The sequence below is a fragment of the Stomoxys calcitrans genome, chromosome 3 (genome assembly GCF_963082655.1).
Source record: "Stomoxys calcitrans chromosome 3, idStoCalc2.1, whole genome shotgun sequence".
Taxonomy (NCBI): domain Eukaryota; kingdom Metazoa; phylum Arthropoda; class Insecta; order Diptera; family Muscidae; genus Stomoxys; species Stomoxys calcitrans.
Window position 1 is genome coordinate 168,705,776 of NC_081554.1, and position 21,267 is coordinate 168,727,042.

At 37.8% G+C, this 21,267-nt stretch overlaps 3 protein-coding genes across 3 annotated transcripts in view; 1 reads left to right on the forward strand and 2 right to left on the reverse strand.

Annotated features, from left to right (window-relative positions):
• Nucleotides 1-7,328, forward strand: LOC106084970 (arylphorin subunit C223). Its single transcript, XM_059364656.1, has 3 exons — nucleotides 1-204; nucleotides 267-2,417; nucleotides 7,269-7,328. The coding sequence occupies exons 1-3, from the start codon at nucleotides 1-3 to the stop codon at nucleotides 7,326-7,328; spliced, it is 2,415 nt and encodes an 804-aa protein (XP_059220639.1).
• The window catches only part of LOC106084977 (semaphorin-1A), a 1,175,174-nt gene that overhangs the window by 579,566 nt on the left and 574,341 nt on the right, over nucleotides 1-21,267 (reverse strand). The window lies entirely within an intron of this gene.
• LOC106084974 (arylphorin subunit C223) lies at nucleotides 12,634-15,203 on the reverse strand. The gene is made up of 2 exons (XM_013248964.2): nucleotides 14,933-15,203; nucleotides 12,634-14,856 (listed from the first exon to the last, which is right to left on the reverse strand). The coding sequence occupies exons 1-2, from the start codon at nucleotides 15,137-15,139 to the stop codon at nucleotides 12,721-12,723; spliced, it is 2,343 nt and encodes a 780-aa protein (XP_013104418.2). The 5' UTR covers nucleotides 15,140-15,203; the 3' UTR covers nucleotides 12,634-12,720.

Below are 21,267 nucleotides of genomic sequence, written 5' to 3' on the forward strand. Positions count from 1 at the left end.
ATGAAACTCGCTTTAGCCTTCTTGGCCATTGTGGCCCTGGTGACGGCCAATGCTATACCAAAGAAAGAACTCTATGCTGATAAGGATTTTCTACTCAAGCAAAAATTCCTCTTTGAAATTGTCTATCGTGTGGAGGGTCCTTTAATGTTCGAGGACTACATCAAGTTGGGCAAGAGCTTTACCTACAACAAGCAGGACTATGAGGTAGAGTTTAGACCAAAAAAATTTTAACTCATTTATCAGTACAACTTTTATTGCCTTTTTAGTTTCCTGAACATTACGATGCCTCGTATATGAGCAAATACTACAAAGCCTATCAACATGGTGTCACCCTGCCCAAAGGCGAGTTCTTTGGCGCTTTGGTAGATACTCACATGGAACAATTGTATGGTTTGACCGATTTCTTGCTGTATGCCAAAACTTGGGATATCTTTCAGCGCAATGTCTGCTGGGCTCGCCTTTATGCCAATGAGGGCATGTTTGTCCAGGCTTTAACATTGGCTGTCATGCATCGCCCTGACTTCAAGGATTTGGTGTTGCCTGCCATCTATGAAATTTTCCCCCAATATTTCCTCAACAGCAAATTCGTCTATCAGGCTGAGAAATTCGATTATGATGTATGGAGCAAATACATCATGTACGAGAAGGAATACAAAGATGTGGTCTATACAGATTACACGAAATATTTCAAGGACAACGATCGCTTCTACAAATATTTCTATACCAGGGATTGGAAGGTCTGGCAGTGGTGGAAGATTATAGGCTTGGATCAACATTGGTATGCCAATGATCAGTTCATCATACGTGATAACGCCTACACCTATAGCAAGGATTCCAAATATTTGGATATCATGAAGGATGTGAAAATGTTCTGGATGCCTGTGGACTATACACGCGATATTGAGTTCTTCAATCGGGAATCAAAGATTTCCTACTTTACCGAAGATTTGGAATGGAATGCCTTCTGGTATTATTTCAACTTGGGCTATGCGGCCTACCTAAAGGGCGCTGAGCAGGATCGTCGAGGAGAGTATTATATTTACTGCCTGGAGGGTTTGCTTAAACGCTACTACCTGGAACGTCTGTCCAATGGATTTGGGGAAATTCCCGAATTCTCTTTCCTCACTGAAGTCGAATATGGTTATGATCCTCAGTTGATACACTACAATGGTGAGGGCTACAGCTATCGCAAGAATTACTATGACATTGAGTCCTTTGGCAACTTTGAGTATGTGCATAAGATTAAGGATTTCTTTGAGCGTCTGGATGGAATTATCACTCAAGGCTACTATGTGACTGCCGATGGCCAGAAATTTGATATGCATAAGCCCCAGGCCATTGAACATCTGGGAGATATGCTGCAGGGCAATGTAGATGTCTACGACAAATACTTCTTCCGTTTCTGGTATTTGTATGCCCACATGTACTTTGGCCATGCCGATGAGAGCAGCGATTTCGTTTTGCCCAATGTCTTTCTAAACTATGAGACCATGTTGCGTGATCCCTTGTTCTATCAGTTCTACAAGAAGGTCTTGGATGTGTTCCATCAGTTCTACGAACATGTGGAACCCTACACAAAAGAAGAGCTCCAATTCCCAGGAGTCGAAATTGAGGATGTAACCGTTAATAATTTGGTAACCTATTTCGATTTGGTGGATTTTGATGTTACCAATTTGCTGAATGACAAGATGACCTTTGTGGATGGCCAATTTGTTTGGGACAAAACCTTGTTGGCTCGTCAAGTTCGTCTCAATCATAAGAACGTTGAGTTTTATTACACCATTAAATCCGAAAAGGAGGAAAAGGTTGTAGTGCGTGTCTTCTTCGGTCCCAAGTACGATGAATTTGGCCGTATTATTCCTTTGGCTAGAAATCACAAAAATTTCATTGAAATGGATAATTTTGTGCATCAACTGAAGGCTGGAAAAAATTTGATCAAGCGCAGCACTGAGGACTTTTTCTGGCTGAGACAGGATCATACCACCTACACTGAAATGTACAAATTTGTAATGTCCGCCTATGAGGGCAACTTTGAATATCCCTTGGGATTGACCGAACCTTTGTGCAGTTTCCCCGATCGTCTGCTGTTGCCCCAAGGCTGGCCCGAGGGTATGCCCATGCAATTCTTCTTCTTTGTCTATCCCTATGTCGGTTCGCTGGAGAATAATACATATGAATCGGATTATGGCTGCAGCATACGTCATGGAATACCCACCATTGACGATAAGGCTTTTGGATATCCCATGGATCGCAAAATCAATGAGTTTGAGTTTTATGTGCCCAACATGTATTTCAAGGATGTTAAGATCTATCATGAAAATGCCCTCAAAAAGTTGTATGGTGAAAAGTATGAACATTTTGGAACTTTCGATTATACATATTTCCATGAAAAATACGATAAAACGATTATACCATTATAAAAAGCAAAATGATGTAAGAAACTTTAATTAAAAATTTATTCTAAATATTGACTGTTATTGATTACGCAAAGCATTGAATTGAGGAACACATAAAAATTAATTACTTAGGGTATGACTATTAAAGCGATCCAATTTTAGGGCTAGGATCCTAAACAAACGAAATTCTCACATCTAAGAAAAAGTCCTTTCTACACTAGGACAATCCCTAAATTGATGTAGGAAAAGAAGCCGGCTAGGTTAGGTTGAATGTGTTGCCCACCAAAGGTGAGTTCACCCGGAGGCCAGTTTGGCCCATTGTGGTACCCTAAAGAGAGAAAGTGAAGAGAAAGAAAATGTGAGACCTCGTACTTGAGGTTATGCACGAATAAAAGAAAAAGACAGGAGGAGTGGAGAACCCGAGCATGGGGTGAATAACCGCCCATTCCTATGCAAGCAGGGATCTATTGGGTTGCCCAAAAAGTAATTGCGGATTTTTCATATAGTCGGCATTTCATAGCTTGTGACTCTGTAATTGCATTCTTTCTTCTGTCAGTTATCAGCTGTTACTTTTAGCTTGCTTTAGAAAAAAAGTGTAAAAAAGTATATTTGATTAAAGTTCATTCTAAGTTTTATTAAAAATGCATTTACTTTCTTTTAAAAAATCCGTAATTACTTTTTGGGCAACCCAATACCTACGCCGGAGCTTGTGGCACCCCCCGTCGAAACCGTCCTGTTTCCCCAACAAACCTCAGTAGACATACCAGAGGTACGTTTGCAAGTTCACCCAGATCACAGAAGAAACGGCTCCCCAGAAAGGAGAGCAAGTGCTCAATAGTCTCTTCCTCATCCTCATCGAGGCAACTCCTACAGAAGTCATTATGCGGTATCCCCATGCGGCCTATAGCACAGTGCACAGTTATGACACCTGTCTAAGTACTCATCGACTTCTTATCGAACGCCAACAACTCCCTCGTCCTCCTCTGGTCGATGATCGGCCATAACACCTTCGCAGTCCGGCAACTATCTACCGAGTCCCACCTCGCCACCGAAGCCGCCCTGGTCATCTCATATACTGTGTTCAGTAGCTCGACAAATGGCACGTAGGCAAGACCGATGATTGACGTAGGCAACACCTGGCGCACTCGTCCGCCCTCTCATTTCCTGGAATCCCCTAATGCCCAGAAACCCATGTCAGCGTCAGATTGTGGGGTCGGAGCCTATCCAGGGATTCCAAACAATCTCGACCTCACTATCCTCGACCCCACACTGTCCACATAAATTCTGAGTTTCGAGGGCGGTAAGCCCCTTACCAAAATTTCTCTTGCGGCCACTGCAATGGCACAGACCTCTGCCTGAAAGGCCGTACACTCGTGCGGCAGTCTCAGAGACATACTGATATTGAGTGCATCAGAACAGGAACACAGCAAGTGCTCAATAGTCTCTTCCTTATCCTCATCGAGGCAACTCCTACAGAAGTCATTGTGCGGCATCCCCATGCGAGCCGCCATGCGGCCTATGGCACAGTGTCAGGTTATGACCCTTCTCAATGTACTCATCGACCTCATATCGAACGCCAGCAACTCCCTCGTCCTCCTCTGGTCAATGATCGGCCATAGCACCTTCGCAGTCCGGCAACCATCTACCGAGTCCCACCTCGCCACCGAAGCCGCGCTGGCCATCTCATATACTGTGTTCAGTAGCTCGACAAATGGCACATAGGCAAGAACGATGACTGACGTAGGCGACACCTGGCGCACTCGTCCGCCTTCTCATTTCCTGGAATCCCCTCACGCCCAGGAAACCATATCTGCGTCAGATTGTGGGGTCGGAGGCTATCCAGGGATTCCAAACAATCTCGACCTCACTATCCTCGACCCCACACTGTCCACATAAATTCTGAGTTTCGAGGGCGGTAAGTCCCTTACCAAAATTTCTCTTGCGGCCACTGCAATGGCACAGACCTCTGCCTGAAAGACCGTACACTCGTCCGGCAGTCTCAGAGACATACTGATATTGAGTGCATCAGAACAGGAACACAGCAAGTGCTCGATAGTCTCTTCCTTATCCTCATCGAGGCAACTCCTACAGAAGTCATTGTGCGGCATCCCCATGCGTGCCGCCATGCGGCCCCATGACACAGTGTCCGGTTATGACCCTTCTCAATGTACTCATCGACCTCATATCGAACGCCAGCAACTCCCTCATCCTCCTCTGGTCAATGACCGGCCATAGCACCTTCGCCGTCCGGTAACCATCTACAGAGTCCCACCTCGCCACCGAATCCGCCCTGGCCATCTTATATACAATACTTTGTTCAGTAGCTCGACAAATGGCACGAAGGCATGACCGCTGACTGGTCCGCCCTGCGCAGATAAACTCCTCCTGGCGCTCTAAGTCAGCGTCACATTGTGGGCCCGGAGCCTATCCAGGGATTCCAAACAATCCACCATACATCTCGATCTCACCATCCTCGACCCCAAGGCCTTGAGCGCCGCCATACTTTCCACATAAATTCTGAGTTTCGAGGGCGGTAAGACCCTTACCGGAATTTCTCCTGCGGCCACTGCAATGGCACAGATCTCTGCCTGACAGACCGTACACTCGTTTGGCAGTCTCAGAGACATACTGATATTGAGTGCATCAGAGTAGACCCCCAATCTAGTCCCTGACTTCATCTTGGAGCCATCTGTGTAGATCGAGGTCTCATCCTCCTTAAGTACACTATCCGCCCTCCATTCGTCCCTCTCAGGAAATTGAATCGCGAATGCCCTCACTACAGTCGGCACTGGTGTCAAAAAGTCGGAGATCCTCCTCAGTCTACCCTCCGTATCCATAACAACCAGAATCGAACTGTGGCCGCAACCATCCTCCTTCAGCATACCGAGACCCTGGCGGCGTAGCTCCTAATGTAGGCCCCAATGGGCTGCATACCCAGCATCACCTCCAGGCCTGCCTGCGGTACGGATATCTGCGTCCCTGTGATCCCGACGCAGGCCAGTTTCTGGATTTTCTCGAACTCTTTCGCACGCGTCCTCTTTTCTAGGACATTCCACCATACCAGTGCTCCATAGGCCAGTATTGGTCACACGATGGCCGTATGGTTAGCTTAGGTTAGGTTTCAGTGGCAGTCTGCCATCAGACTCACTTAGACTTTCTCGTCCATTGTGATACCACAGGAACAGAAGAAGAAAGATGCCTTCTAGTTCCTACCGTTGAACCATCCAGATCGATTTAAAACGCCCATCAACTTGCGAATGTTCACATCCGCCAAATCAGACAGATTCTCGAAGAAATGTGAGCTTAAAGTGGAACTCCTTCTGACTGCTAGTGCGGGACATACACACAGAAGGTGTTCTATAGACTCTTCTTCTTCGATATCGTCACAGCTTCTGCAAAAGTCATTGCTGGCAACCTTCAGTCTGTCAGCATGATTTCCGATCCGTTCTAGCCAATGATAGCAAAGCAGTAGACCTCTCCAAGCTTAGATTAGGCACATAGCCGATGGCCGTGTACATCCAATAAACCATCCTGGGAGTCACCCCCCACTTCCTACCGAACATCCTCCTGCAAGAGTAAAAAGCGCACAGTGACTTACGACTTCTTTCCTCGGTGTTCCTCTTCCAGGACAGTTTCGAATCGAGGATTATGCCTAAGTATTTCGTCTCCTTCGACAACCGCAGGGTGACCCCGTCCAAGGACGGGAGTCTGAACTCCGGTATCTTATATCTACGCGTAAAGAGGGCCAGCTCCGTCTTACCTGGATTGGTCCTCAACCCATTTCCGGTAGCCCATCGCGACAGTCTACTCAGTGACGCTTCCATGATCTTGCTGATTGTCGACAGCACGACGTCGTCCGCATAAGCGGTAATCCCCGTGCTGTTTCCACCGAGATCCATCAGGACTTCATTAATCACGAGGGGAGTTCCTCTGGTCACCCGCCTTCTGACCACACAATCTCTTAGGTTCACATTAATAATACTGCCATAAGGCATAGTATTTGTCCCTTGGAAGATTAAGGGGTGAATCCCCGTGCGGTCCAGTGTGGCGGCTATCGCCCCCATCTCCACATTATTGAAAGCCCCCTCAATATCCAAGAAGGCCGCCAAAGTGTAATCCTTCTGTCGGAGAGACGTCTCGCCCTCCTGTACCACCACGTAAAGGACCGCCTCCACCGATCTGAAGTTGAGGTATGCGTGTTGTGCTTCACTGAAGTTTTCCGGCGTCAGTCCTCCTCTCACCTTCAGGTCAATCAGTCTTTCCTGTGTTTTCAGGAAAAAGGATGACAGACTAATAGGCCTATAATCCTTCGTCGTACTGTGGTTTATTCTTTCCGCCTTGGGGATAAAGACCATGCCTGACTGAAGATCTGCTCAAGCCATGGTAGGGCAACTCCAAGGGAATCCTGCAGCAGTGCCGGGATAATACCGCCAGGTCCGGTCAACTTAAATGGCCGGAAAGAGAAGCTCGTTAGAAATATATCAATGAGATAGTATGCTGGTGGTTTAACCAGCTCTGACTCAGCCAATGACAATTACAGGGTTAAAACAAGCAAAAGAGTGCTAAATTCGGCCGGACTGAATCTCGGGAACCCACAACCATTGATCGCATTTGTCGAGTTCTTTGCGCGGTATCCTTTTTTAGGCAAACAAAGAATAATGGATAAGAATTGTTTTGTTATTGGAGATATATCAAGTTATAGCCCGATTCGGACCATAAGTGAGTTGAATGTTGAAGACCATAGTAGAAGTCATTGCGTAATATTTCAGTCCATTCGGATAAGAATAACGCCTTATAGGGCTCAAGAAGCATAACCGGTAGATCGGTTTGTATGGGAGCTGTATCAGGCTATGGATCGATTAAGACCATATGGGACATCTGTTGAAGGTCATGGAAGAATCCGTTGTACAAAATTGTGGCAAAATCGAATAAGAATTGTGGCCTCTAGAGGCTTAAGAAGTCAAGACTCCAGATCGGTTTATATGGCAGTTTTAGCACTGTCATGTACCGATTTGAACCATACTTAGCATAGTTCTCGGACGTCATAACACAACACTTCATGCGTAATTTCAGCCAAATCGGATAGGAATTGCGCCCTCAAGGTGGTTCAAGAAGTCATGATCAGAGATTGGTTTATATGACAGCTATATCAGGTTATTGACCGATTTTAACCATACTTGGCACAGTTGTTGGAAGTCATATCGAAACATGTTATGTAAAATTTCACTCAAATCAGCTTGGCACGTTGTTGGGAGTCATACCAGAACACTCCATGCAAAATCTCAGCCAAATCGGATATGAATTGCGCCCTCTAGAAGCTTTAGAATACAAGACCCAAGATCGGTTTATATGGCAGCTATATCAGGTTATCAACTGATTAAGACTATACTTGGCACAGTTGTCGGAAGTGATACTTAAACACCACGTGCAAATTTCAGCCAAATCGGATAAGAGTTGCGCCTCTTGATGCTCAAGAAGTCAAGACCAAAAAACTGTTTATATGGAAGCTATATCAAAACATGGACTGATTTGGCCCTTTTACAATCCCAACTGACCTACACTTATAAGAAGTATTTGTGCAAAATTTTAGGCGCCTAGCTTTACGAACGTCGAGTGGTCTAATGATTTTACTGTTCAAGTTGTTAAAACAGAATAGTGGTCAATATGGCAGCTATATCAAAATTTAGACCTACCTGAATCATATAGGGCACAGATGTCGAAAAGCCTAATATAGGTCAATATGCCAAATTTTAGCGAAATCAGACAATAAGTGCGGCTTAAATTTGCCTAAGACCTTAAAACGGGAAATCGCTGTATATGGCAATGGCTATATCCAAATATAGACCGATGGGGCCATATTGAATGCGCAAGTCGTAGAGCCTCACACAGCTCACTGTGTGACATTGCAGCAAAATTGGGTAAGAAACGATGCTGTTATGGCTCTAAGTACTAAAATCGGGAGATCGGTATATATGGCAGTTATATAGACTGATCTGAACCATATAGAGAACGGATGTCAGAAAGCCTAGCATAAGTCCTTGTGCCAAATTTCAGCGTAATCGGGTAAAAGATTTGCCTTTTATGCACCCAAGACCATAAATCGGGAGATTAGTCTATATGGCAGCTATATCCAAAAATAGACCGGACTGAACCAGGAAGGGCATGGATGTCGAAAAATCTAACGTAGGTCACTGTGAGAAATTTCAGCGAAATCGGATAATAGGTGCGACTTTTATGGGCTCAATGCCATAGATCGTGACATCGGTATATATGGCAGCTATCTCGAAATATAGGCCGACTGATGTTGGTGGGTGTAATACACCCTACTGTGCAAAATGTCTGCAAAATCGGGTAATAAATGGTCCCTTTATGGGCCCAAGACCTTAAATCGGGAAAACGGTATACATGGCAGTTATACAGTTATATCCAACTATAGAGCGATGCAGACCATATAGGGAATGGTTGTCGGAAAGACTAACATAGATCCTTGTGCCAAAATTTAGCTGATAATGAATGCGCCTTTTATGGACCCTAAATCGGGAGATCCGTCTATATGACAGCTATAACCAAATATAGCTCGATCTTGTCGATACTCAGTACGAATATCGAGGAGCCTAAAAAAAACATTGTGCCATATTTCACCGCAATCGGATAGCAAATGTGGCTTTAATGGACCTAAAACCTTAAATCGGAAGATCGGTCTATATGGGGACTATAGCAAGATATAGTCCGCTATAACCCATCGTTGAACTTAACCTGCCTATGGGCAAAGAAGGAATCTGTGCAAAGTTTCAGCTAATTATCTTCATTTGTAAAGCCAGTAGCGAGAATTCAACAGACAGACGGACGGACATAGTTAGAATGTCTAAGATTTCTACGACGATCAAGAATATATATTCTTTCTAGGGTCGGAAATGGATATTTCGATGTGTTGCAAACGGAATGGCAAAATCAATACACACCCACAAAAAATTCTAAGAACAACTTTATTCTATACATTCTCAACTTTATTTCTGCGCATCAGTGAAGTAATCCCTAAATGTCTTTGAGTTCAGGTAGACGTACGAAAGAGTATAAAAGAAGTTGTATTGTAGTTTTGTAAACCAAATCAGTCAAAGTTTAGACAGCGAAGAGTAAAATCGTGTGTGATAGAAACAAAAATATAAATATGGCAGATGCAAGTAATGTGGACGTTGCTGAAATTGTTGTACGCCGTAGTACACGTTACCAGCAAATGACTGCGGATGAAAGGCGTGCAACTGATAGTAGATTTGCTGATCTTATAGATGAAGAAATTGATATTGCTGCAATTGATAATTATGAAGTTGAGGATGATGAGGAAGATCGCACATACCAACATGCTGAAGAGTCAGATGCCGAAACTGAAGGATACGTCGAGCAACGCTGCGTTGTCGTACGATCGCTTCATGTGTATAAAGCAATTTATTCGATTCGACAATGGAAACACTCGACAACAGCGACTCATCAACAGCAAAACTGCGGCTATTGACGACATTTGGAAAATATTGCAACACAACTTGGCAGCAGCTTACACTCCTCATGAAGCACTAACAGTTGATGAGCAGTTGTTCCCTTCCAGAGGTCGCACCCGCTTCACACAATATATTCCGTCAAAGCCACCCAAGTATGGTTTGAAAGTATAGTGGTTATGCGACTCACAGAGTTATTATCCTGTGAAAGGAATGATATATTCTGGGAAAACTGCCAAACCAACAACGGGAGATAAACCAAGGGCAGGCACTTACAGCTGCAAAAGAGCAACACAACGATGGCCGTTGGTCATGTTTTATAATATGCTGGACGTCGCTGCATTGGCTGCTTTTACGATTTACAACGAAATGAAGCCTATAAAAAGGAGTGACAGACGGCGGTCGTTCTTGTTACTGCTAACGAAACAATTGGCCACACCAAATATCGAAGAACGTGCCCTGAACAACCATATAACCTCCTATCCAAGGATACGCAATGCGATGGAAGCATTCGATGTCAGGGTAAGAAAACATCTTCTAATTCAAGAATAGAATTTATATTTATTTGTATTTCTATTTGTATTCTATTTATTTCTATTTTTCTTTTCATTTCAGGTATTACCAAGATCGATGGAAGGCAATGTACCGTCGTTTGCGGCTAGGTCAAGTAGACCGTCATGTAGGCTTTGCCGTTCTGAGTACGGGCGGCAGCGGAAAACGCGGGCATACTGCTTCGGCTGCGGCAACGCTGTTTGCGGAGAACATAGCACACTTTTACATTGCTGCAACACTTGCGCACAGGGCAGGGACAAGTAGTACACGCTCAACAACAATAATTTTTAATTTTTTTTATAATAGTCTTAAGAAAATTCATGCTAAAAAAAAAAAATTAAAAAAATTTAAAAAATTATTTTTATATGTAGAATTTAGTTATAAACAATAAAAACAAAACAAAAAATCAAAAAAAAAAATTATATGAAAAAAAACATGATTTACGGCCGTGAAGTTGAGAACTGTCACTCATCGGAGGGTTAAACTTGAATCGGACATCACTCATTGATATGTGAGAAGTTTGAAGTGAAGTACAGACCCCTTGTAGTTGAATTCGCTATAAACATTCGGGAATGTGGGAAAGGGTGGCCACCTAGGCATTCAAAAAAAAAAAAAAAATATTGGATAAAGATCCCCTTTCGTAGTAATCCGTCATCTAGATACGGGAGTGTGAGTATGGGGCCAAACTACGCCCCAAAAACCCTTTGAATGGGCTTAGAGTACAAATCTGACTTAAAATTTTTAGTTAATTATCCCAGAGGCCTTCCCAACCCCCAACGGGCATGCACACCTAAAGGGGGACTACACCTCCCCCAAAAACCTTCTGAGCGGGCATACCAACCGATGAGTTTTTATTCTTATTTTTGTTTTGTTTTAGGACCAAAAGATAAGAAAAATGCCTTTGACATGGGATCATCGCTGAATGTGGTAGACTATGCTATTTATTCCCTAATTCCTTAATGTCCTAAAACTCAGATGCTTTCGCCATTCTGGAAGCGTTCCCTTTACTTTATGTTGTGTATAGACCCCTTGGTGTACGAAACCGCTATACACATTCGGGAATGTAAGTATGGGTGGTCGTCGTAGGCTTCCAAAAAAATGTTGGGTAAAGAACCCGCTATCTACTAATCCGCCATCTAGATATGGGAATGTGAGTATAACGCTACCTTACGCCCCAAAACCCTTTGAATGGACTTAGAGTACAAATCTGACTTTAAAATTTTGTTTAATTATTATTAGGCCTTCCCAATCCTCAACGGACATGCACGCCTTAAGGGGGACTACACCTCCCCCAAAAACCTTCCGATCGGGCATACCAACCAATGAGGATTTTATATTTGTATTTTTGTTTTTTTTTTTAAGACAAGATGCGAAAATGCCTTTGGGAAATCACAAGAGATCATCACTGAATGTGGTTAGCCACGCTGGGTATTGCCTAATTCCTTAATGTCCTAAAACCCAGTGTGTCACATTCAAGAGACGCTTTCACCATTCTGGAAGCGTTCCCTTTACTTTATGTTGTGTGTAGTTGACCCCTTGGTGTACGAAACTGCTATACACATTCGGGAATGTATGTATGGGTGGTCGTGTAGGTATGGGTGGTCTACTAATCCGCCATCTAGATATGGGAATGTGAGTATAACGCTGCCTTACGCTCCCAAAAAGCCGTTGAATGCACTTAGCGTACAAATATGACTTTAAAATTTTATTCCATTATTTCAGAGGCCTTTCCAACCCCTCATATACATACACACCTAAAGGGGGAACTACACCTCCCCCTAAAACTTTCAGAGCGGGCATACCAGCCGATAAGGATTTTTATTTGGGAAATCACAAGAGATCATCACCGAATGTAGTAGACATTCCCCAATTCCTTAATGACCTAAAACACAGTGCGTCACCTTCAGAACATGCTTTCGCATTGCTTACAGGTGGCGCCAGCTACGTCTCAGGTACCTATGGAAAATTCCAATCAGACATCAGAATATGGGAACTAAACAACCCCTCGAGAGGATATTTGGAGTTATAAGGATGTGGAAATTCAATCAGATAGCTGGATATGGGAATTTACTTTTCGTCTTGCAGCCTTCCCTTACGCCTTTCGTTCATTAAATAGCCTCATAAAATTTTGTTAACCCATTTTTATTTTGTTTTTTTTTTGGAATTTTTTTTTACATTTTCGTTTATTTGCATTTAAGATTTTTTTCTATTCAGCTTAAGGCTATCAACAACTTCAGAACCACATATTATTGCTCACCACATACATCCATTCATACATCGCTTTAGTATTTGTAAAAGTAGCTGTAATCAAAGCTGCCAAACTCATTGTACTTGTAGTCGTAGTACTTTTCGAAAGTGTCCTTGTGATAGATCTTGACATCCTTGAAGTACATGTTGGGCACAAAGAATTCGAACTCATCGATTTCACGATCGAAGGGATAAGCAAAAGGCATATCATCGGTATTGTGAATGCCACGTTTGTCACCGCAGTGATAGGTGTAGTCATAGCTGTAGCTGGGTTCATACGATCCAGTGAAGGGCGAGACGAAGAAGAAGAATTGCATGGGCATGCCCTTCTTCCAGCCACGGGGCAAGACCAAGCGATCAGGATACAGACAGTGGGAGTAGTTGTGGTTCAGTGGGAAATCGTAGCTGCCCTCGTAGGCCAGCATAATGTATTTGTAGAGTTCAGTGTAGGTGGTGCGATCATCCGCGGTCCAGTAGAAGTCCTTGGAGCTGCGCTTGAAGGTATTTACACCGGCCTTCAGCTCATAATAGAAATCATCGAATTCTATAAAGTTCTCACGGTTCTCATGCAAGGGAATCACTTGGCCGAATTCATCATATTTGGGTCCAAAGAAGACGCGAACAACAGCCTTCTGATCCTTGTCCGATTTAACGGTGAACTCAAATTCAAAGTCCTTGTGATTGAGACGCATTTGACGGGCCAACAAGGTTTTGTCCCAAACAAACTCACCATCCACAAAGGTAGGCTTCTCATTCATCAAATTGGTGACATCGAAATCAACCAAGTCGAAGTAGGTCACCAAATCACTGACCACCACCTTCTCAATTTCGACACCAGGGAAATACAAATCCTTGTAAGTGTAGGGATCAACGAATTCGTAGAATTTAAAGAAGACATTGGTAACCTTCTTGTAGAACTGATAGAAGATGGGATCACGCATCATGGTCTCGTAGTTCAGGAAGACATGGGGATAGACAAAGTCGGTATTCTCCACATAGCCGAAGTACATGTGGGCATAGGAGTACCAGAAGGTGAAGAAGTATTTGTCGTAAGCATCAATATTGCCATGGAGCATATTGCCAATGTATTCAATGGCCTCAGGCTTGTGGAAGTCAATCTTGTGGCCATCGGCGGTGGTGTAATAGCCCTGGGTGATGATACCCTCAATGCGTTGGAAGAAGCCCAAGACCTTGTACAAATAATCGAAGTTGCCATAGGTCTCATAATCGAAGTAGTTCTTGCGGTAGGAGAAGCCCACGCCATTGTAATGAATCAGTTGGGGATCATAGCCATATTCGATTTCGCTGAAGAAGGAGAATTCGGGAATCTCACCATAGCCATGTGACAAGCGTTCCATGTAGTAGCGAGCCAACATGGCGCGAACGATGTAGAAATAATATTCACCACGACGATCCTTGACCATATCGAAATCGTCACCCTTCAGGAAGGTGGAATAGTCCAAGTTGAAATAGTACCAGAACGAATTCCAGCCAATATCCTCGGTGAAGTAGGACAACTCAGATTCCTGGTTGTAGAAGTAAATGTCGCGGGTATAGTCAACGGGCATCCAGAACATCTTGACGTCCTTCATCATCTCATGGTATTTGGTCTCCTTGCTGAGGTCATGCATATTGTCGCGCATAATGAAATGATCCTCAGTGTACCAGTGTTCGCCCAGGCCCATGAGTTTCCACCATTGCCAAACCTTCCAGTCCTTGGTGTAGAAGTAGTTGTAGTTTTTGTACTGTTTGAAATATTTGGCATAGTCGGTGTAGATGACATCCTTGTACTCCTTTTCGTACATGATGTATTTGCTCCATACATCATAGTCAAACTTCTCGGCCTCAAACACGAATTTGCTGTTGAAGAAGTATTGAGGGAAGATTTCATAGATGGCAGGCAAGGTGAAATATTCAAAGTCGGGACGATGCATAACGGCCATTGTTAGGGCATGCACAAAGAGCGCCTCATTGGCATACAAACGGGCCCAGCAGACATTGCGTTGGAAGATCTCCCAGGTCTTGGCGTAGTAGAAGAAATCGAACAAGCCCGACAATTGTTCCATGTGGGTTTCCACGGTGGCAGCAAAGAATTCGCCCTTGGGCAAGGTGACACCGTATTTATAGGCCTTATAGTATTTCTCCATAAAGTCATTGTGATGTTCGGGTAGCTGAAAAATTGAATATGCAACAAAAAGTATTCAGGATTTGTTGTTAGTTGTTGTTATCTATTGCCCCCTAACTCACATTGTAATCCTCCTTGTGGTAGACAAAAGATTTGCCAATCTTTATGTATTCCTCAAACATCAAGGGATCCTCCACACGATAGACAATTTCGAAAAGGAATTTTTGCTTGGCCAAAAATTCCTTATCGGCAAATTTGGTGTCCTTGATGGGATAAGGGCCAGCGGCCACTAGGCCCAAAATGGCCAATAATAAAATGGTGACTTTCATTATTCTTTCTTGCTACTTGCTCCTTCTGCTTCTTGTTTTTTCGTCAACTTTTGGGGGGAGTAGGGAAACTGTCCACGGATTAGTGAAGATCCAGCGATCAACTCCAATACCTAAAGACTGTGCTTGGTAGGAGCTGGCTTCAGGGTTTTTATACCAAATCAAGGTGAGCTCTTATCTTCATAGGCATTTTCAATTGTCAACAGGTGTTAATTGCTTTATTTCAAGGTTCTACTTTGACTTTGAAAAAGCAAAGGAGAAAGATAAGGTGTTGCTTATCAAGGGATATTCTATTGAAATTCAGTTGGAAACAGCCTACAGTTTAAGATTGGCTTCGCCATCAAAAAAGTTCTTTGTTTGCGCAGCAAATGGCAGAAAAGCAAATTTTGAACATTGACAATCTTCGAAAGAGGGATTGATTGTTTAAAAGCAACGATTTACGTAATTTCAGAGATAAAATGTAATATTTTTTTTCGAATTTACTTTTCATTAATTATGTAATTTTTTTAACAAAGTGGTTTTTTATACAAAAATTTGCCAAAGAAATAATTTTTGTAATATTAAGAACTGTGTTTTTTATACTGAAAATTTTTCTTTAAAAATAAAATTTGGCCAGAATTTAAAAAAAATCAAAATTATTACAAATTGTTCTTAAAATTTTCCAAACGCAAAGTGTACACAGAAAAAAAAAATTGGTTACAAACAAAAAAAAAAACAAATCCACAACTTTTCTATTAAATTTTTAACGAAATTTTTGCTAAAATTTCAAATATTTTAAATAATTTTTTTGAAGGAGTGAAAAAATATTTTTCTCTTTTGCAATTTCTTCGACATAAATACAAACTGCCCATATATACGACCTTTGAAGCCCTCACACCTATAGATTTCTGATGATGACCCCCTCCTTACCAAGGGGTGGGAATGCGTCAACTCATGGTTGGTGTGGTGAATCTCCAGTGGATTTCATTTTTTCATTGTATAAAATTTTCGATCATGTAGCTCATCACGAAATAGAAATTAACACAATTTTTCGATAGTTGTTTGCAAAACTTTGTTAAAATTTAAAAATAATGTTCCGTCAAAATAAACAAATTTGAGGAAAAATGTAAAAAAATTTTCCAATTTTAAAAAATTATCGATAACGCAGTTATAAATTTTTGATCAATTTTTTCGATAAACGTGTTAGAAAATTTTCGATAAATTTCTTACACAGTTTTGGAAAAAATTTTTACAAAATTCTCGATACATTTTTTACACAATTTTCGATAAATTTTTTAACAAAATTTTCGATAACATTTTTTAAAAATTTTCGATTAGTTTTATAAAATTGTCAGTAAAATTTTCAACGACATAAAAAATAAAGCAGAAAACGTTTTTCAATAAATTATTGATATAATTTTATCAAAAGTTATCTATAAAATTTTAAACATATATTACCCCAAAATTTGAAACAAACACACACTCGGAAAAATGATTTAAGATAATAAGAAACAATTTTGAAATGATTATCGATAAATTATTATCAATATGATGCATACAAAATTTTCGACGAAACTATAAAATAATATTCGATAACATTTATGAATACATTTTAGAAAAGATTTTGATAAAAAAAATTAAGAAATATTTGTAATGAAATTTCCATAAAAAAAATTTTCGATAAGTTTTTTAAAAATTTTCGATAAAAGTTTTTCAAGAAAAAAATTTTCGATAAGTTTTATAAAAATCTCATAGAAGACTTTGATAAAATTTATCGAAAAATTTTTCTAGAAAAACTTATCGAAAATTTTTATAAAACCTATCGAACTTTTTTTCAAATTTTTTTCGGGAAATTTTTTTACAAATTTTTTTTTTTTTTAAGTTTTAAAACAATTTTGGATTAAATTTGTTCAAAAAGTTCGGTAAATTTTTTCGAAAAGCTTTAAAATTTTTATGATACAATTTCTAACAAATTTTCGATAAATATTTTGTACAGTTTAGGATAAAATCTGTACAAGAAATTGAATTTTTTTTTGAAAAAAAATAAATTCTACGAAATATTCGATATAAGTTTTTCGAAATTACCAATGAAATTTTAAAACAAATCCATAATAGAAATTAGGAAAAATGTTTAATGAAATTTCCAGAAAAAAAATTAAAAAAAAAAAAAAAAATTGATGTTTTATAACAATTTTCGAAAAAAAAAATTAAGAGATTTTCGATAAATTTTAGGATTTACAGAAAAAATTTAAAATTAACAGAAATTTTATAAAATTTTTTTTCTTGAAAAACTTTTATCGAAAATTTTTATAAAACTTATCCAAAATTTTTTCCAAATTATTATTCTGGAAATTTCATTCAAAATTTTCCATAAATTTTATAAAAAACTCATAGAAAATTTTTATAAAATTTATCGAAAATTTTTTTCTAGAAAACCTATCGAAAATTATTACAAAACTTATCGAAAAATTTTTCTTTAATTTTTTTCTGAAAATTTCATTAAAATTTTTCAATAAATTTTTAAAACAATTTTGGATAAAATTTGTTCAAAAAGTTCGGTAAATTTTTTCAAAAAGCTTTAACAAATTTTTTACATTTTCTACAAAATTTTCAATAAATTTTTTACACAATCTTGGATAAAATCTGTACAAAATTTTCGATGCATTTTTTTGAAATAAAAAATTCTACAAAATATTCGATATAAGTTTTTCGAAATTAGCAATGAAATTTTAAAACAAATCCATAATAGAAATTTAGAAAAAAAAATTTTTAAATAACTGTTCGATAAATTTTATAAAAATTTTCGATGAAAGTTTAAAAAAAAAATTTAAAGATTTTCGATAAATTTTAGGAAAATGTCCTAAGTTTTATATAATTTGTATAAAATTTAGAGAAAATTTAAAAAAAATTTTTTCTTGAAAACTTTTCATCGAAAATTTTTATAAAATTTATCGAAAATTTTTATCCAAACTCTTTTTTTCTGGAAATTTCATTAAAAATTTTCTATAAATTTTATAAAAAACTCATAGAAAATTCTTATAAAATTTATCGAAAATTATTTTCTAGAAAAACTTATCGAAAATTTTTACAAAATTTATCAAAAATTTTTTTTTTAATTTTTTTCGGGATATTCATTGAAAATTTCCGTTAAATTTCTAACACAATTTTGGATGAAACTTGTTCAAAATTTTCGATATATTTTTTCGAAAAGCTTTAAAAATTTTTTTGATAAATTTTCTACAAAGTTTTCGATAAATTTTGTACACAGTTTAGGATAATCTGAACAAAATTTAAAAAAAGATAATGAAAAAATTTTCGATAAATTTTAGGAAATATTTTGTAAACAATTTATAGAAAATTTTTAAAATTTGTTTTCTTGAAAAACTTTTATCGAAAATTTTTATGAAACTTATCGAACATTTTTTTAAATTTTTTTTTCTGGAAATTTCATTAATGCCGATAAAATTGCCTGTACAGTTGTAAACATATTTTTGATAAAATTTTAACATTTTTTTCAATTGATTGAAGATAATTTGAAACAATTTTGAAACGATTATCGATAAAATTTTATCGATATGATGTTAAAAATATTATCGATAAACTATTAAAAAGTTTTTTCGATAACATTAAAAAAAAAAAAATTTTATAAAGTTACAAGAAAAAAATTTAAAAAATTTTCGATAAAAGTTTTATAAAAATTTTCCAGAAATTTTGTACCCACTTTTGAATAGAAATTCTATAAAATTTTCGTTAAAAGATTTACAAAATTTTCAATAGAATTTTTAACGAAATCTAAAATAGAGCAAAAAACGATTTTCAATAAAATGCTGATATAATTTTATAAATTTTGATAAAATTGCCCGTAAAATTGCAAATAAATGTTTGATAAAATTTTAATAAAATATTTTTGATAAAATTTTTATAAAAAATTTTCGATAAAATTTTATTAAAAAATTTTCGATAAAATTTTAATAAAAAATTTTCGATAAAATTTTAATAAAAAATTTTCGATAAAATTTTAATAAAAAATTTTCGATAAAAAAATAATTAAAAAATTTTCGATAAATTTTAGGAAATATTTTGTAAACAATTTATAGAAAATTTTTAAAATTTTTTTTCTTGAAAAACTTTTATCGAAAATTTTTATGAAACTTATCGAACATTTTTTCAAATTTTTTTTTCTGGAAATTTCATTAATGCCGATAAAATTGCCTGCACAGTTGTAAACATATTTTTGATAAAATTTTAACATTTTTTTCAATTGATTGAAGATAATTTGAAACAATTTTGAAACGATTATCGATAAAATTTCATCGATATGATATTAAAAATATTATCGATAAACTATTAAAAAGTTTTTTCGATAACATTAAAAAAAAAAATTTATAAAGTTTCAAGAAAAAAATTTAAAAAATTTTCGATAAAAGTTTTATAAAAATTTTCCAGAAATTTTGTACCCGCTTTTGAATAGAAATTCTATAAAATTTTCGTTAACAGATTTACAAAATTTTCAATAGAATTTTTAACGAAATCTAAAATAGAGCAAAAAACGATTTTCAATAAAAATGATACAATTTCATAATTTTTGATAAAATTGCCGTAAAATGGCAAATAAATGTTTGATAAAATTTTAATAAAATATTTTTGATAAAATTTTAATAAAAAATTTTCGATAAAATTTTAATAAAAAATTTTCGATAAAATTTTATTAAAAAATTTTCGATAAAATTTTAATAAAAATTTTTCGATAAAATTTTAATAAAAAATATTCGATAAAATTTTAATAAAAAATTTTCGATAAAATTTTAATAAAAAATTTTCGATAAAATTTTAATAAAAAATTTTCGGTCAATTTTATTAAAAAATTTTCGATCAAATTTTATTAAAAAATTTTCGATCAAATTTTAATAAGAAATCTTCGATTAAATTTTAAACATTTTTTTATAACATCACACCAAATTTTTCAATTGCATTTTTAAGATATTAAGATCAGCCAGACTATGGACACAACTCAGGTATATATTTATATTAACCACCATTGGCCAGCATTTGGCAGGGGATGGCATGTCCGCTTATCCTTAATGGAATGTTCATGGGCAAGTTTGCTTCACATTTCGACGAAATACGGTAAAAACGCGCCACTTATGAATTAGCATTAATATCGAAATATAGTCCGATCTAGGTCAAACATCAAAGCACGGTCGTCGAGGGTCTTAATCAGCTCACTCTTCCCGATTTTAGCGAAATCAATGAATAAATAAGCCAATATGTGTGAAAAAACAGTAAATCGGGAGATTGGTGTATATGGCAGTTATATCCAAATATGAACGCCACCATATTCTAGAAGGATGTGTAGGGGTCTAAACCAACTCACCGTTATAAATTTGAGCAAAATCGCGTGATAAACATGCAATTTATGGATGAAAACTTGGACTGGTCAATTTGAGAAACTAGTCGTGCTGACAGACAGAAGGTTTCCAGTAACGACTTTTGCCGAAACTGTGAAGACGTCGAGGAAAAAGAGACTATAGAACATCTGCTGCGTGTGTGTCCCGCATTGGAAGTCAAGTAAGGATTTCCACTGTAGGTTCCCATTTGTTAGAGAACTCGTCCGATTTAGCGGATGTGAACATTCGCAAGTTGTTAAGCTTTTTAAAGCGATCCGGATGGTTCAATGGGGGGAAATAGAGGGCAACTTCCTTCTCCTGTGGTATCACAATGGACGAAAACGCCAAAGTGAGTCTGATAGCAGACTGACGCTTAAACCTTACCCAACCCAAGTTTTTAGATATAAAAAATTGACCAAAACTACAAAGAACCCTTTTTGCGTCCTTCAAGTGCTAAGCAAATTGATAAACACCTGGTTTACAAAACATTTAAACGTATAGGGCTTTAGAAAGCGGACTATTTATAAAGACAATTTCAACTTATTGCAATCGGCTCTTCAAACTTTCTATAAAGAAAAAAAAACTAAAAACTTTGAAGACAAACTGTCCAATTAGTCATTCAAAATTCAAAGCCGCAAAACTAAAAATAAAATCTTAAGGTCAGTTTAAGGTGCCTGAGAAGATCTAATCTAGCATGTTTGTCTTTCTAGCCATGCCACAATTAAAGAACATGAAGATAAGCTCAAGCCTGGCATTATAACAACT

Coding starts and splice junctions, on each gene's coding strand:
- LOC106084970 (XM_059364656.1), top strand. CDS start 1: ATGAAACTCGCTTTAGCCTTCTTGGCCATTGTGGCCCTGGTGACGGCC. Junction 205..266: donor ACAACAAGCAGGACTATGAG/GTAGAGTTTAGA, acceptor TTGCCTTTTTAG/TTTCCTGAACATTACGATGC. Junction 2,418..7,268: donor ATAAAACGATTATACCATTA/TAAAAAGCAAAA, acceptor TAAGACCATATG/GGACATCTGTTGAAGGTCAT.
- LOC106084974 (XM_013248964.2), bottom strand. CDS start 15,139: ATGAAAGTCACCATTTTATTATTGGCCATTTTGGGCCTAGTGGCCGCT. Junction 14,857..14,932: donor ACCACAAGGAGGATTACAAT/GTGAGTTAGGGG, acceptor TCAATTTTTCAG/CTACCCGAACATCACAATGA.